Source organism: Heterocephalus glaber, unplaced genomic scaffold (genome assembly GCF_053883595.1).
Source record: "Heterocephalus glaber isolate CG9 unplaced genomic scaffold, H.glaber_assembly_v1.0 deba00000818, whole genome shotgun sequence".
Lineage (NCBI taxonomy): Eukaryota > Metazoa > Chordata > Mammalia > Rodentia > Bathyergidae > Heterocephalus > Heterocephalus glaber.
Window position 1 is genome coordinate 6,687,735 of NW_028258164.1, and position 17,025 is coordinate 6,704,759.

The following is a 17,025-nucleotide window of genomic DNA, read 5'->3' on the forward strand; positions in this document are numbered from 1 at the left end:
AAAGATTAGGTCAGGGGCCGGGGATTTAGCTCAGTGGTGCCACCGCCTGCCTTGCAAGCACAAGGTCCTGAGTTTGATCTCTGGTACCAAAAAAAAAAAATTAGATCACATTCCTGCTATCATGTGATCATTCTTTCATCGGTTCCTCCACTCTACTCTCCCTTTGGTCCATTCACTTCTCTTTTTGCTGTGGGCCCTTTAAGCTCAGTAACTATTGAGCAACTGTCAATGCTGCAACTGTCATAGGTTCTGAAAGGCTGCCTCCTGGTTCTTAGAAATATTAGGGTTAGGAGAGCCTTCAGTGTTAATCATGGCCTCCGAGGATATTCTCCAGGGTAAGAGCTTCATTAAGAGGGGTTTTGTACCCTGTTCTTCGATAATTTTTTTCTGTGCTACATTTACAATGAAATTCTGCTGTCCTGTTGTCAGTCATGTAGGTGGCGTAAGCACTCACATACTTATTGGCTTTGATTTAGGTAGTTTTTTAGGACCAGTGATGATGCCATTAAACCCGTCCCTGTTTGTCCCATGCTATACTTTTGTGAGCTGACTGGGTTAAGGAATTCATTGATTCTGGAACAGAGGTTCTTCTGAGCAAAGGTGATACAGCTACTAATATTTTATAAGCTGCCTTATAGTTCAGGCTCTCACATTCAATTTTTGTCAAAACTACAGATATGGAGAACTCATTCTCTTTGAGGAATCTTTTTACTTTTTTTGGGGGGGGGGGTCCTTGGGCTTGCACAACAGGCAGCGAAACCACTGAGCTAAATCCCCAGCCTTGAGGCATCTTTTTAATCTGCGGCAAGGCCCAGAAAATATTCACGATTATTAATTTGTGTACTTCTGAAAAATAAGCTGTTCCATGCTTTAGACAGTATTACCCAATTTGTTCCTTAACATTTTCTTCTGATCTTTATTTCAGCTCCAGTGTGCTGCTCTGCTCGTTATAACTTAGCAATTTTGTCCTTTTTTGGTTTCTTCGTTCTCTATGCCTTACGTGTGAACCTGAGTGTCGCATTAGTGGAAATGGTAGATTCAAACACAACTGCAGCAGACAATAGAACTTCTAAGGAATGTGCAGAGCATTCAGATCTCGTGAAAGTTCCTCATAATCAAACGGTAGGTGCTATTTTTTAAGCAGACAATCTTAACTAATCCTAAAATACTTCTAAGTAAAAACATTAGAGTCCCTTCATCCAGAAGAAACCAAAACATTCGTTTTTATGTGTCCTCTGGGTCACATTCTTTGTGTTCTCCCAGGGACGGGTTGAACAGTAACATAACCATAACTACTGTGGCTGGGGTATCATACGCCTTGATCTGTTTGGTGAGTAGTTCTTCAGTTTTCTCACAACTACACCATCCTTGAGAAAAAATTTGAAAAAACTTGTTTGGTATATCAGAAAATCAGATTGTTTTGAATATTGCTAAATAGTTTTTATAGGACTGTTATTCAGTAGCTCTTGCACTTACAGGGTTACAGCTGTAGAGAGTTTAGGTAATCTCAGGTGCAGGATGAGAAATAAAAACTACTCAGCTTCTTAGGACATTCTTTTCTGGAATTTAAACATGGCATAGCCAGGTGTGATGGTGCACACCCGTGAGCCAAGCACTGAGGAGGCTGAGGCAGGAGGATCGCCATGTGTGAGTTCAAGGCCAGTCTTGGCTACATAGTGAATTCAAGGTCAGCCTAAACTATATAAAACAATCCTACCTCAAAAAAAGGTAATTAAAAATAAGTAAATAAATGAATATGCCTAACCTAAGTTACTTTTTTTTTCTAACTTACTTTTAAGTCATCTTGCCTGCCTCGTGTTATAGAGGTATTGATAAATGCATGTTCATTTGTTTAGAGTTGAGTTTTACACACTCACAGTATTTTACTCTGCTTTATTTAACATTAACAATGTTGCTGAACAACATATTTGGTTACGAATCACACAGTTTCTCCACTCCAACCTATGACCTTCTGGGTAACACTGCTGGACAATTCATGAAACCTAGAATTCTACAGGTAAAGTACAAATTGGATACAAAGTGGTTTCCTTACTGTGTTTCCCTTTGACTTTGAGCCAGCCATTTATCTTCATCTCCCAGGTGAAGGCCATAAAAGGAAGTCCTAGAATGTTCGTGACACAGTGGCTTGTCTGTACAACTCCATGCCTTACAGGCGTCAGCTGTTCAGACCAGACACTAAAGGTCCATTAGTATCTGACTTGAGCTGCTGCCAATTAAAAGACAGGTCCTCTCGTGTGAAGTTTATAGCTTAGTTTAAATTTTTGCTTTTTTTATTTATTATTTTTGTTTTGTTTTGTTTTGGTACCGGGGATCGAACTCAGGTCTTGGCGCTTTCAAGGCAGGCGGCAAAACCACTGAGCTAAATCCCTGGCCCAAATTCTTGCTCTTTTGTAGTATTCCATGTGCTTGTTCAAGTGTGTGGTCTGAAATGGGGAGCTTCTCATTATCTGTATTTATGCATGCTCATTGCCAACGTTAAGTCAACACTTATAGTGCAGCAGGCCTTGTCTTGTGTGCCTTTTTCATTTAATCTTCCCAGACCCCATACCCAAAAAGTGATCCACCTAGGCTTAAGCTCAGACCTGGCTTTAAACTGTGGCTCAGTTGCTAGTGTCTTTTTTTTTGGTACCAGGGATCAAACTTGAGACCTTGCGGTTTCAAGGCAGGTGGTAGAACCACTGAGCTAAATCCCTGGCCCTCTAGTGTCTTGTTTAATACCTTCCAGATTATACCAGTGGCTCTTTGAGTCTTCGTGGTTGACAGCTCATCCTCTAGTTTAATGAAATAACAACCCTTGGTGAAGTCTGACTTTCAGTTCTTTTCCACTTACAGAAACTGCTTGTTGGTATTGTGATAACTCACCCACCCACCCACTAGAAAATTTACAAATTTTTCAGTCAAAAACTGGTTCTGCTTGGTGTGGTGGCAAACCTTTGTAATCACAACCACTTGAGGGGCTGAGACAGGAGGATCACAAATTTGAGGCCAGACTGGGCACCCCTGCCTTAAAATTTTAAAAGGACTGGGGCCAGGTTTGGTGGCACATCCCTCTGATCCCAGCACTTGGGAGGCTGAGGCAGGAAGATTGTGGTGGAGTTCAAAGACAGCCTGAACTCGTGAACTACATAGCAAGACCCTGTCTAAAAACAAACCAAAAATAAATAAAAGGACTGGGGATATAGGCCAGCACTCGCTGGATTCAAATAATGGTTCCCCTTTTCATTTATATGTACTTACCTCGCTAAGGGAAGGGAACTGTTCAAACAAAGTCTGAAAGAATTAGTTTTTCCTTGTGCTTTTTCCAGGGTAAAAGGTACCCTTGGGATGCAGAAACTCAAGGATGGATTCTCGGTGCTTTTTTCTATGGCTACATCATCACACAGATTCCCGGAGGATATTTTGCCAGCAAAATAGGGGGAAAGCTGCTGCTAGGATATGGGATCCTCGCCACCTCTCTCTTCACACTGCTGACACCCATTGCTGCAGACCTCGGAGCTGTGATGCTCATCATGCTCAGAGCGCTGGAGGGACTAGGGGAGGTAACTCTGTCTGTCCTTTATTTCCTCCTCTTTTTTTTTTTTGGTACCGGTGATCGAACTCGGGACCTTGCGCTTGCAAGGCAGGCGCAGGAACCACTGAGCTAAATCCCCTGCCCTTATTTCCTCTTCTTAAAGATTTAATTCTTGGGTTGGGGATTTGGCTCAGTGGTGTCACGCCTGACTCGAAAGCACAAGGTCCTGAGTTCAATCTCCAGTACCTGAAAAAAAAAATTTAATTCTTGGGGCTGGGGATGTAGCTCAGTGGTTCTGCCGTCTGCCGCCTGCCTCACAAGCGCAAGGACCCAAGTTCGATCCCCAGAACCAAAAAAAAAAAAAAATTTAATTCTTTAATGTGAATATAAGCCAGAAAGAAACAGTGGACAGTAACAGGTTGGAACAAAGGTTAACCAGAAGCAGGTGGGGCATGGTAGCGCTCACCTATGATTCCAGCACTCTGGGTGGCTGAGGCAGGAGGATCACACGTTTCAGCCCAGCCTGGGCAATTTAGGATTTAGCAAGACTCTGTCTCAAAAATTGAAAAGCCTGGGGTATAGCTCAGTGTAAAGGTCCTGAGTTCAATCTCTAGTACTGAAAATCAAATTTTTTAATTCTTTTTTTTTTTTTTGGTACCGGAGATCGAACTTGGGACCTTGCTTGCACTTACAAGGCAGGTGCAGGAACCACTGAGCTAAATCCCCGGCCATACCTCCATATTTTTAAAACTTACAAATTGCCAATATTTGCATTACATCAAGGCCATTAATAAAGGGAACGAGTAAAATACACCTTGAAAGTGATCCCTTTATGTCATCACTCAGTGCATTCTTTCAGGTTTACTGTAACCCTTACCGTGCAGTCACCAGGCCAGTTCAAAACACATGAATCGTCCATTTTAAAAACGCTTCATTGAAAGGCATTTTCACTTAGCACTATAAAGACATTTCACTTCATGGAGCCTGAATCTGGTTTGATTCTTATCCAAAAAAACTTCTTTTGTAACAAAATACTCAATTTAATTTAAAATGTTAACATGAGCTACCTTGTATTTCATCTGAAATATCCCCTCCCCCAGGGTGTTACCTTTCCAGCCATGCACACTATGTGGTCTTCTTGGGCTCCCCCTCTTGAAAGAAGCAAGCTTCTCAGCATCTCATACGCAGGTAAGGGGGCTATTCTTCTCGTAGAATTTTTGCTGTAATTTATTATGTATTTCCCAACCTTGGGGGAAAAGTACCTGCCAGCCAGAACCATGCAATTGGATGTTTCTTTGGGGAGAAAATAAACTTGGGGGAAGGGAGCACAACTTTATTATTCATTTTTCTTTTTGATTCAGCAGTATGTAGTAATCTGTCTTAATTGACTAATATTATCCTCCCCATTTGCCACCATTTATTTCTAAGTATGTTATTGGGCCAGGGATTTAGCTCAGTGGCACTGTGCCTGCCTTGAAAGTGCAAGGTCTTGAGTTCTATCCCTGGTACCAGGAAAAAAAAAAAAGAGAGAGAGAGCCTCCAAGTATGTTATCTTATCAAATGTTGATATAGAGAATGCAATGTATTTTGAAAAATAAATAAACAGTAGCTGGAAAATTGAGCACTTTTGCCCCTTAATTGTGATTTCTGTTTCTTGGGGGGTTTTGTGTGTGTATGTGTGCCAGGGATCAAACTCGGGACCTTGCGCTTTCGAGGCAGGCGCCTGAACCACTGAGCTAAATCCCCAGCCCTAATTGTGATTTCTGAGTTGATATGTCATGAGTGTATTGTGACTCTCAACTTCTCTCTTCTTGCATCTTTTTTCTATGCATTTCTTTGGCATCATTTTGAGCTATGGATTAGATAACGTGAGCTTTGTGAATGTAAATTATATTTTACCAGATTATAGAAGAGCCTCTGTCTGGCCTTTCTTCCATTAACTGGGTGGAAAATTTTCCATGTGGCTGATTTGAGAAAGGCCTGTCTGTGGTGACTTAGAAGCTAAAATCCAAAGGAGAAGAACAAACTGGTCATGCAAAGGGCAGAGCAGAGGGAAGAGCATTCCAGACTCCAGAACAACATGTATAAGTTCTCTCAGGCAGGGAATAAGATAACAGTCCACAGAAATGGCAGACCACCCGGGATGGGAGACCATCAGATTGTAATGAATAAAGGAGGTTGCAGCCTGAGATGAGATTAGAGAAATAGACAAGAACTGGATCGTATCAAACCTTACGGGCTACAGAAAGGAATGTATATATTTTCCCCAAAATACAATGGGGAGGCATTAGAAATTTTTAATTCAGTGAAAGACAAGATCCTGTTTTCATTTTAAGATCATTCGTGGAGCTGTGAGGAGATTGACATGACAGATCTTAATGTCTTGGGTTTGATCCCCAATACCAACAAAAACCTAAAAATCAAAAACAAACAAAAGAATCTGATGTTTAATTCCAAAATAGTCCCCTGTGTATGTACTAAAGTCTAAATTCCTAAGGCTCAAGATTTTTTAGCCTTCACCACTTCATTGTCACTCACCTAGGACCTGGCATTTAGGGCCTGGCGTGGAATCAACTAACTGTTCAACCTGGGTTTTTTAACCTTAATTTTCTATTCTTTTTCTTCATCCAAGTAAAGTTCCCAAATCCACTCTGTTTTCCACTCCTTTACTTATCCTGTGCACTACCTGTGTTATCTTATTTCTTACTTTGTTTCTTTGGGTCAAATCTTACCTTTTCCAAAGTCTAGATGCCACTAGAGCTTACATCTTTTCCTCCCCTCTGGAGGTCAAAAATAATATTTCCCATCTTTGAACTCCACATTCCTCTGACAGTTAACTCTTCCTGACACCACCACTTCTAAGTCTAAAACTCAGGACCACAAATAATATCTGACTCATCAGTTTACCTCCCATTGTATTTACTAAGATGTCTCACATTGATGGTTAAAATGCTTTATTTTATTGTTTATGTGCCTGAAGCAATTGTTGTAAGATAAGCTTCATTCTTTTTTCAACAAGTCTGCTGTAATAAACTATAGTCATCAATCCTAGAGACCATCTTTGACGCTTTTCCCCAAACACATGGATTTCCAGCAATGGGGCGTCTGCTCCATCCCACTGTAAGGAGTCTGCTGCTGGTGACTGATGCCTCCTAATTCATAAACAGCTGCGTAGTTGTAACGGATGTAATGGCATAATGTGTATATTTTACATATTGCAGGTTCTCTAGAAAATGATCCCTTGAGAGAATGTATTGCTTAGCTATACGTGACTAATTAAACTCTTTTCTATGTTAGTAGTTCTTTTTGTTCTTTATCACCTGTTCCCTAGGCTATTTGTCTGTTTGGTTATTTATATTGTGCAGTACTGGTTATAGAACCCAGGGCCTCACGCATTGGAGGCAAGTGCCCTGTGCTGAGCTGCACCCCAGCCCCACCTGTCCCTGCTCTGTTTATCTCCTTCCAGAGCTTATGAAGTCTTACATATTGTTGTAGGAGCACAGCTTGGGACGGTGGTTTCACTTCCTCTTTCTGGAATAATTTGCTACTATATGAATTGGACTTATGTCTTCTATTTTTTTGGTAAGTTTAAATTTTTAACCTAAATTAGTATATAACAAACAAAAACTGTAATGGTGGTATAATAATTAGCCAAAAATATATATTCCAACTCACCGAGGTAATTGTCCCCTAACCACAAAGTTCTAAAAGACCTGTTTTTCAGGTTGATGTGGTTAAAAGGATCCTGTCGAGTTAAGGCCTGATGTTAGTCTTGGAGTATTTCTCAGTAGAAACAGCTGTTGAATCATGGACTTCCATGTCAGAAGTTACCATCTTCAGTATTAGAAAATATGTGTTTTAGCTAGGTGTGTGGGGTGCACCTTAATCCCAGCACTCGGGAGGCTTCGGCAGGAGGCTCACCATGAGTTCAAGGCCACCTTGGGCCAAAGAGTGAGTTGGAGGCCAGCCTGAGCTATATAGCAAGACCCTGTCTCAGAAAAAAGAAAAGAAAAATGTGTGTTTTGAGAATATTTTCAAGCAAAGTAGGATACTCTCACTTGTTTAAATCTTTTTTTTTCAATTTAGTATCATGGTATTTCTCAAATTCATAGGATAATACAATATTTTAATAAATTTTCACATTGGCATTTTATATATAATATAATTTAAAAAACAAGCAAAGCAGATGCCTATAGAAATACATAGTTTATACAAATTTATTTTCAAAAGATTTGTCTTGTAAGACCCTATAGACATCCATGTGGTTAAAAATTTTCTTCAAAATATATAGGAAGTAATACAATTATAGCAATTATTCCATTAAAGTGAAACTTGAATCGCTTCTCAGCCTTTTGGCTAAGATCAAGTATAAAGTGAAACTTGAAATTGAATTTAATTTATAATGAATTTATAGTTACATAATTTTGTCATGACCTGTAAAAATCACTGTTGATAATTCTAACTTTTATTTAACTTATTTTTCTATTTTAAGGTATACTTGGAATATTGTGGTTTATTTTGTGGACCTGGAAAGTTAGTGATACACCAGAAACGCACAAGACAATCTCCAGTTATGAAAAGGAATACATCACCTCATCGTTAAAAAGTCAGGTGTGGACTTGCCACATTTTGAAAACAATTTCAGAACTTTTCCCCTTCAGAATTAAGATACCAGTCAGGCATGGTGGCACCCTCCTGTAATCCCAACACTCGGTAGGCTAAGACAGGAGGATCACCATGAGTTCAGGGCCAGCCTGTGCTACATAGTGAGTTCAAAGCTGGCCTGAATTTTATAGTGAGACTCTTGTCTCAAAAGAAAAAAAAATGGACTAAAGAAAGTCATTTTAAGGGCCGGGGATTTAGCATAATGGTGCCCCCACCTGCCTCAAAAGCGCAAGGTCCCGAGTTCAATCCCCGGTACCAAAAAAGTCATTTTAGCCTGGTGTGTGTGGTGGTGCATAACTGTCATCCCAGCACTCAGGGCGCTGAGACAGGTTTGCCTCCAATTGAAGGCCAGCTTGGACTACATACTTCAAAGCCAGCCTGAACTGCATAGTAACACTCTTTGTCTCAAAAGACCAAAAAAAAAAAGTCATTTTAGGGGCTTGGTGGTAGAGTGCTTGCCTGCATGCACAAGACCATGGATTTGATCCCCAGCACCAAAACATATGGCTATTCTAAACCTTTTAGGGTAATGATTATCGAGTGAGTTTTACTTTTGTTTTTTCTTCTTGATTAGTAGAAAATGAAATGTGGTATCTAAAGGATTTGCATAAGTGCCTTGTAATCATTAATTGTTAGAAAACCAACCAGTGTCTGGGCACTGGGGGTGTAAACCTGTACTCCCAGCTGCTCAGAGGCTAAGGCGGGAGAATCCCTAGCAGATCACTTCCCTAGGAGCACCAGGCCGTGGGTTTGACCCTCAGGCACTGTCATCATTCAGTATAGCAAATTCTCAAGCCATAAAAACAAAATATTTGCCTTTTGGGTGGAATAAAAAAAGAGCATAACATTTTGAAAAACTTTAAATCTAAGCACTCTTTGGGTTTGTTTGGGTTTTGTTTTCTTTTTTGACATGGTCTCACTGTGAGTTCCAGACTGGCTTTGAACTCACTGTGTGGCCCAGGCCATCCTTGAACCCACAGCAATCCTCCTGCCTCAGCCTCCTGAGTGCAGGAATCACAGATGAGCACTACCATCCCTGGCTTTTGTTGGCATTCTTCTGCCTTCCAAGTCACATTATTGGCTTAAGAACAATAAATATTTCGTATAAAACTTTTCTTGCCCATTGTTGTTATGATTGATATGTTAAATTCTGATACGTAGTATAACTAGGTAGTAACTAAAAATATTCATTGACATTTTTTTCTAAATTTTAAATTTTTGCTGCAAATGTCTCTACAAGATGCTGACCTTTAGGAAATATGACTTCTCTTGGCCTTTTTTCAAAGGCTGGCAAAATTTTAAGAAATCAGCAATGTAATAAAGAGAATTCCTGGGCCAGGGATTTGGCTCAGTGGTTTCGCCGCCTGCTGCGCAAGTGCAAGGACCCAAGTTCAATCCCTGGTACCAAAAAAAATAAAGATAATTCCTTTAAAAGTTTAGTGTCAAAAAAAAAGTTTAGTGTCACCCATGATGCTAATCAGATGAGTCCCCTACCCCATAAGAATAAGAAGCAGAGGGGGGCTGGGGATTTAGCTCAGTGGTGCCACCACCTGCCTCTAAAACATAAGGTCCCGAGTTCAATTTCCAGTACCAAAGAATAAGAAGCAGATAAAATTTGATGTTTTGTCACATTTTTCAGAATTTATAGTTAATACCTTGCTTCCTCTAATACTTCATTTTTACTGTTATTTTTATGAGTTTATGATGTTTCTTAGTCTATTTAGGGTTTTTTTTCTAGTACTGGGAATCAAACTCAGAACCTTGGGCTTGCCAGGCAGGCACTGTGCCACTGAGCTACATCCCCAGCTTATTTAGATTTTTTTTAAAAAAACTTTCTCAGCCACACCTGTAATCCCAGCATTCAGGAGGCTGAGGCAGAAGGATCACTGTTAGTTTGAGGCCACCCTGGGCTACATAGTGAGTTCAAGACCGGCCTGAACTACATAGTGAGACCGTACAAAACAAAACGAAAAGAAAAAAAAAAAAAGCTTTCTGAACCTTGCCAATATCCAAACCTAGGTGGGTTTTGATGCACTTCAGAAAATACAATTTTCAGAAACAAGTGGAGTTACTAGAATTAGGTTTCATTGAACCCCAGTCTGCATTCTTAAAGAAAATGATGTAGTTGAAAACACTGTAAAATAATACGAGAGCACACACCTGTGTGTCCCAGTATGCAGAAGGCTGAGGCAGGAAGATCCTGCCTGGGCAACCTAATGAGATTCTGTATCAAAAAATAATGATGGTGGGCCGGGGAGCTCAGTGATGCCACTGCCTGCCTCACAAACACAAGGTCCTGAGTTCGATCCCCTGGTACCAAAAGATAATAATGGTGTTCCGTGGAGCTGCACCTGTAAGTCTTGGATCAGAGGAATGCATCGACTGTACCGCATTCATTCTTTTTTTTTTTCTTTTTTTTTTGTTCTAGGGATCAAACTCAGGACCTTGCGCCACTAAGCTAAATCCCCGGCCCCTGCGTTAATTCTTTGAACTTTATTTTTTTTAGAAGTTGGGCTCTTCATGAGGTACTGAGGACTTAAATAAAAGGGGGAAGGAAGGCGGGGTTTCCCCGAGCCTGTGGGCTCTGCGGGGAGACAGGCGTGGATGGAGACCCCTGGTGGCACGTGGCCTGCAGGGGTTGTGTTGGGCGCCGCAGGTGGATCCCTCCCAGGCGTGGGCGCTTCTCCTCGGAGCTGTCCGGAGCGCTGCAGGCCTCAAGCTAGCCCGGGGCTGGCTGCAGTGGGGAGAAAGCCCACCAGGGGGAGCTCTGGGGCGCTCGGGGACATCTGGAAGGGGTTTGTCAACGTAGACCGGCTGGATGGCTTAGGGGAGAGCTTACAAGGGCCAGTGTTTTGTTCTGGATTTGCTGCTACTTTTAGAATCGTAAGATCTTGATTTTTCTCCAGAAGGTAGGGCTAGATCTGTAGTTGGTACAGACACAGTCGTTGCGTATTGGCGAGGAGAGGAAGGAGCTTGCTTTTTTGTCGTTTCTGTCATTCTGGATTCTGCCCATGCTCGGCCTGACCAGGGAGCAGGCTGCTTCCCATCTCGAAGTGTCTCGCTCGCCGAGTGGCCCGGCTGGGAGGACGCGGGCAGCCCGCCGAGGGTAGACGTGGCCTGCTCTTTCCTTTCCCACTGGTGACAGCGCTGTGCCTGGATGGCGCCTTCCAAAGAAGCTGCGGTCAGCAGAGCGGGAGGGCGGTGCCCGGGAAGCGCAGCAGCTGGGGTCTCTGACGTAGCGGAAGCAACTGGGTCACCTCGGATCCCCTCCCAAGCGGGAGGAGGCTGCCCTCCCTCGAGTCTCTGGCTGTGACTCAGGGCTGTCAGTGCGCCGGTGAGGAAAGTTCCACGCTAATGGCAGAAACCTGCACTTTGAACATGTGTGTTTTGTGGAACCCGAGATTATTTATTACGGAAAGTCTGGTTTTTTGCAGGGGTGAGGTCTTCATTGCTGTTTTGTGGGGCTGGGAGAAGTTAGATTGTTCTGACATGGGATCCTTTCCACAAGAGGCTCTTTGAAGGCAAGGCCTAGGATTGAAGAAGCACAGCCAGCTGTAAAATCGTAACTGCCCCCTCCCTGGCCTTTGCAGAAAGCTGTTCCTCAGCACTAACAAAATCACTAGAGTAGTGCTTTTTTGGAAGCCTTCTTAGGGGAGGATGATAGGTTCATGGTGACTTGTGTGCTCTTTGAGATTTTAAGAGCATTAAGATTGAAGAGTTTTAGGGGATGAGGAAAGTTGTTCAGGGTCTGAATTACAGATGAAAGATTTTCTTGTGTGAATTGTTTTTTGTCCTCACCATTTCCTTACATATGTGTACCTTCTGTCCCCGTTTTGTTTTTGTTTTGCTCTTTATTGGTTCATTGTGGCTCCCTGTTAGTGAAGAAACAGTGGCTAGGACTCCCAAGTCAGAAGAAAGCTGCTGTGTTTTGTTTCCCTGCCAGTAACACCTCAGAAAAGGCTCACTGGACAAAGTTAGTAATCTGTATTACAAGAGCTTTGGTTTCACCAGAAATTCTGGGAATTACCACTTCCTTCAGAAGAGGGATTTTCCTGGAGTGTGGATTGCTTATACAGCTCCACAGAAGACAGAGGTGGTGTTTTGTACAGATTCTTAATTCCCAGAAGACAGAGCACCTGTCGGCTCATTTTTGGGGAACTAGAAGGCCTGTCCCATGTACCTCAGATGCTGGAATTGCAGCCTTACCCTGTTCCTTGTCTGTTGTCAGGAGTAGTGTGTGCTGGATGTTGGGAAGAATGAAGGATTTTTTTTGTTTTTTTCTTTTTTTTGGTACCGGGGATTGAACTTGGGACCTTGCACTTGGAGGCAGGCAGTGGAACCACTGAGCTAAATCCCTGGCCCAGGGAAGAATGAAGTTTTGCAGAGAACAAAACAGGTTGTTTTTCACAAACACTAAAACTAGAAAGTTTATCTATTTCTCGTGATTTATTTTTTCTCAAAAAGATGGATAAGAAAATGTCATCTGAAAGAGACTTACCTTACACCCCCAGCAGCGGTGACCGGAGGTGGGGAGAGAGCCAGACAGCCGCAGGGAATCATCTCACTGACGCACTCTGGTTTCTTTTCTGAAGCTGCACCTTTGCTTTCTCCAGTGTGAGGGCAGAAGTGGAGCAAGGGAAGAAGGGATGTAGAACATGCTTTCCTGGCCACAGAGAGGGTTTGCAGTAGACTTTGGTCCTTTGAGTAGATTTTAACCTTTTTTTTTTTTGGCATCAGGGATTGAACTCAGGACCTTCCGTTTGTGAGGCAGGTGCTGGCGCCACTGAGCTAAATCCCTGGCCCAGATTTTAACCTATTTTAGGATTGTCTGGGTGGCTCTAAGACAAAGTTGTTCCATTTTGTACTGTTTCATTAGCTGCCACCTTACACCCTCTACTCACCTTTGCCTTTGTTACACTTGGACTCTGTCTCTGTGAATTTCACATCACCGGGATAGTTTAGCTGGGTGTTTTTTGTTTGTTTTAGCTGGGTGTTGGGTTTTTTTTTTAAAAAAAAAAAAAAACAACTTTATTGAGCTACAATTCATATGCCATAGAGTAGAGTAACAAGGTTTTGCATGGGTGTTTTAAAAACAAAGCAACATAAAAAATAAAAACTTTTTTTCTGGGATGGGGAAGATATATTCTCTCTCCTATACCACACTCCCCTCCCCCATGAAAAGCAGTTAGTTATCTGTAATAATTAGAACTTCCAGTCTTTTTTGTATATGTCTTTTTTTTTTTTTTTTTTTTGAGACAAGGTCTCATGTAGTCCAGGCTGGCCTCTAACTCATGGCAATTCCTCCTGCCTCAGCCTCCCAAGTGCTGGGATTACAGGCATGACCCACCACACCCAGCTTTTTTGCCTTTTTCACAGCTACCATTTGCTGACAATAAATTATTTTAGATGTTTGCAGTTAGAAAGAAAGAAAGAAAGAAAGAAAGAAAGAAAGAAAGAAAGAAAGAACGAACGAACCTCAGGCTGCCACGTGTGTCACTGGTTGCCATATTAGACAACACAAATCTACATCTCTATCACTGTAGGTGGGTTCTGTTAGTGCTACCTTAAACTCTTGAAGGATTTTGTCTAAAAGATACTTTAGGGGAGGTTGTTTTTCATTTTATTTGTTTTTGAGACAGGGCTTCATGATCCAGTCCAGGCTGGCCTTGCTCAGGTTGGCCTTGAACTCACAGAGATCCTCCTGCCTTAGCCTCCCAAGTGCTAAGATTGCAGAAGTGTGCCACTGCCCACCAGCTTCCCTGGATAATTCTTTCTTTCTTTCTTTTTTTTTTGATAATTCTGACACTCAGCAAATCTTAGGATGCATTGCTCATCAGAGTCATCTGTGACACCTTTTAAAAGTTACATTCTTGCTGGGCGTGGTGGCACATGCCTGTAATCCCAGCACTCAGGAGGCTGAGGTAGGAGGATCACTGGGAGTTCAAGGCCAGCCTGGGCTACATAGTGAGTTCAGGGCCAGCCTGAACTACAAAGGGAGACCCTGCCTCAAAAAGCAAAAAAAAAAAAAAAATTACATTCCTTAAAAAAAAACCAAAAAAAAGTTACATTCCTTGGCATTGCAGATTTTTGTTTTGCTTTGTTTTGTTCTGTTCTGCTTATTCACTAGGTTAGAGTACAGACAGCTATAATTTTGAAAGTGCTGGAGGTAATTCTGAAGAACAATTGGAATTAAGAACCATTTCTCTAAAAGAATAAATGCATTCTTCCCTTGTATCTTACATCTTTGTTATATACTGGGAAACAAAAGTGTATCTCCAAAGTAGTCAAATAAAAAGTCCTGAGTATGAGGGCACACACCTGTAGCCCCACCCCTTCGGGAGGCTGAGGCAGGAAGATGGCACATTCAAACCCAGCCGGGGCAACTTAGTGACTTAACGAGACACTGTCTGAAAATAAAATAATAAGGCCTGGGGCTCTGTACAGAAGCCCTGGATTCAATTCTCAGTACCACCACAAGAAAAAAACTCCCTAGGCAGAAGGCCACAGGAAGGTTAATACCAGTTCTCCCTCTTTCTAAAATAACAGTGAATCTAGAGGCAGAGACATAGATTCCTCTCACTTTTGAGAAATGAACCGCAAGCTTCAGTTGGCAGGAAATGTAAAACTCTGCCCAGAACCGTGATCTCCAAACTCTGCTGTCTTGCCAGCCATCCATAAGCAGTGTTTTCACCAGTCATGCACATGTCCTGCTGGCCTCCTGTGTGCCATAAGGTCACAGAAATGGGCTCAGGGGAAATGGAAAGTAGATCCAGGAAATATCTGTCTGTCTGTCTGTTTGTTTGTTTTGGAGACGGGGTACAAAAAAAAAAAACTTGTTAGCCTGATAAGGCTGCCTGAGGAGAGCGGGTGTCTGGGTGTGAGATGAGATGCAGGTCAGCTCCTTCCTTGGTGCCTGGCTGAGGATGCTGAAAGAACCTGAAGCTCCCCTCCTGAACTGCTGTTACTGGAACTCATGTCTATTGACTGTTGCTGTTCGGGGATCTTGAAGACACTGTCAGTCTTGTGTGGTTTATTTTAATTAAACTTGGCTTAAAAAGCCACAGATTCCCTTGGACAGGTAGAAACTGTAAAGTTAGACTTATGCAAGGTGGAGAGCAGAGGGAGGGTGCGACACTAATCCTTTGCCCTGTGTTTTGCTGAAATATTCCAGAGGAGCTGACCAAGGTCCAGGATTTGCTGCTCCAGGCCGAGGCGGTGCTGTCCTGGGGGAGGCCTGGCTGCTGAGGTTCGGGTCTCACGGCCTCGCTTACCCTCCCTCTGCTGTTTGTTTCCCTTAGCTCTCTTCGAGGAAGTCAGTGCCATGGATTCCCATTTTGAAATCACTGCCGCTCTGGGCTATTGTCATGGCACATTTTTCTTACAACTGGACTTTTTATACCTTATTGACCTTGCTGCCTACTTACATGAAGGAGATCCTGAGGTTCAATGTTCAAGAGGTAAGAACCGTGACCATGTGCTTCACATACAGAGCATATGGTTAAAGCTGCATGCAGAGCTTCTGGCCGCTAGGAAAGGCAGTCAGTTTTCCTCTGCCCTGCTCAATGTTACGCTCTCATTCACCCCACTGTCACTCCTTCTCTTCCCAGTGTGCACTGTGGTTGTCTTGTGCTGGCGATGAGTCCCAGGGTGTCCCGAGTCCCAGCATGTTTCTTCCTGTGAGCTGCACGCCCCGCGCTGTGCGCTCCTAATCCCAGGTGTCACATCTGACATCCTTAACTGTCACGTCATGAAACCTATCGCACAAGCAGCCAAAGAGGAAAATAGACACACTTAACTTCAAAATTAAAAAATTCTGGGCCAGGGATTTAGCTCAGTGGTTCCGGCACCTGCCTCGCAAGCACAAGGTCCCGAGTTCAATCCCCAATACCAAAAAAAAAAAAAAAAAATCCTGCCAGGCATAGTGAGGCATATCTGTAATCCCAGCACTCAGGAGACTGAGGTAGGAAGATCACTGCAAGTTCAAAGCCAGACTGAACTACATATTGAGACCCTGACTTAAAAACTCTTGTGCATCAGAGGCCACTATCAAGAAAATGGAAGGGCTGGGGATTTGGCTCAGTGGTTCCACCGCCTACCTCGAAAGCGCAAGGACCCAAGTTCAATCCCCGGTACCAAAAAAGAAAAAAAAAAAAAAAAATGGAAAGGCAGGGCCAGGGATTTAGCTCAGTGGCACCATGCCTCACAAGCACAAGGTTGTAAGTTCGATCCCTGGTACCAAGATAAAAGAAAAGGCAACCCATTGAATGAGAGAAAACATTTTAAAGTCATATATTTGATAAGGGTCAGCTATCTAGAATATATTAAGAATTCTTACAACTCAGTGATAAAAAGACAACCCAATTTTGGGGGGTTTTGTTTTGTTGTTTGGTTTTGTTTTGAGACAGGGTCTGGCTATATAGCCCAGGCTGGCCTCGAACTTGTGGCAATCCTCATGCCTTAGCCTCTCAAGTGCTGGGATTACAGAGGTGTGCCACCATACCCAGCTTAAAAAGACAAGCCAGTTTTTTTAATGGGCAAAAAGACAAATAATATTGCTCTGAAGATACACAGATGGCCAGTAAGCACTTGTAAAGATGCTGAGCCTCATTGGTCATTAGGGACATGCACATCAAGTCCAGAAAGAGATGCTACTTCACACCTGCTAGGCTTTCTGTTATACACACACTCGAACACAAAAATAGGACGTGTGGTAAGGACACAGAAGAGGCGGCACAACCACACATTTGGTGGTGGCAGTGCAAAGCAGCTGCTACACCACTGTGTCACTTCCTAAAAAAGTTAAACCCAGACTCATATGACCCAGCAGT

General features: G+C 42.6%; 1 protein-coding gene across 4 annotated transcripts in view; it reads left to right on the forward strand.

The window, feature by feature from the left end:
- Positions 1 to 17,025, forward strand: part of Slc17a5 (solute carrier family 17 member 5) — a 45,777-nt gene that overhangs the window by 12,221 nt on the left and 16,531 nt on the right. For all 4 annotated transcript variants that reach the window (XM_004863951.4, XM_087207594.1, XM_087207596.1 and 1 more), the window contains 6 exons: positions 926 to 1,122; positions 3,327 to 3,560; positions 4,633 to 4,720; positions 7,028 to 7,114; positions 8,025 to 8,143; positions 15,496 to 15,654. In XM_004863951.4, coding sequence (XP_004864008.3) covers positions 926 to 1,122; positions 3,327 to 3,560; positions 4,633 to 4,720; positions 7,028 to 7,114; positions 8,025 to 8,143; positions 15,496 to 15,654 — 884 coding nt within the window. The remainder of the gene's footprint in view (positions 1 to 925; positions 1,123 to 3,326; positions 3,561 to 4,632; positions 4,721 to 7,027; positions 7,115 to 8,024; positions 8,144 to 15,495; positions 15,655 to 17,025) is intronic.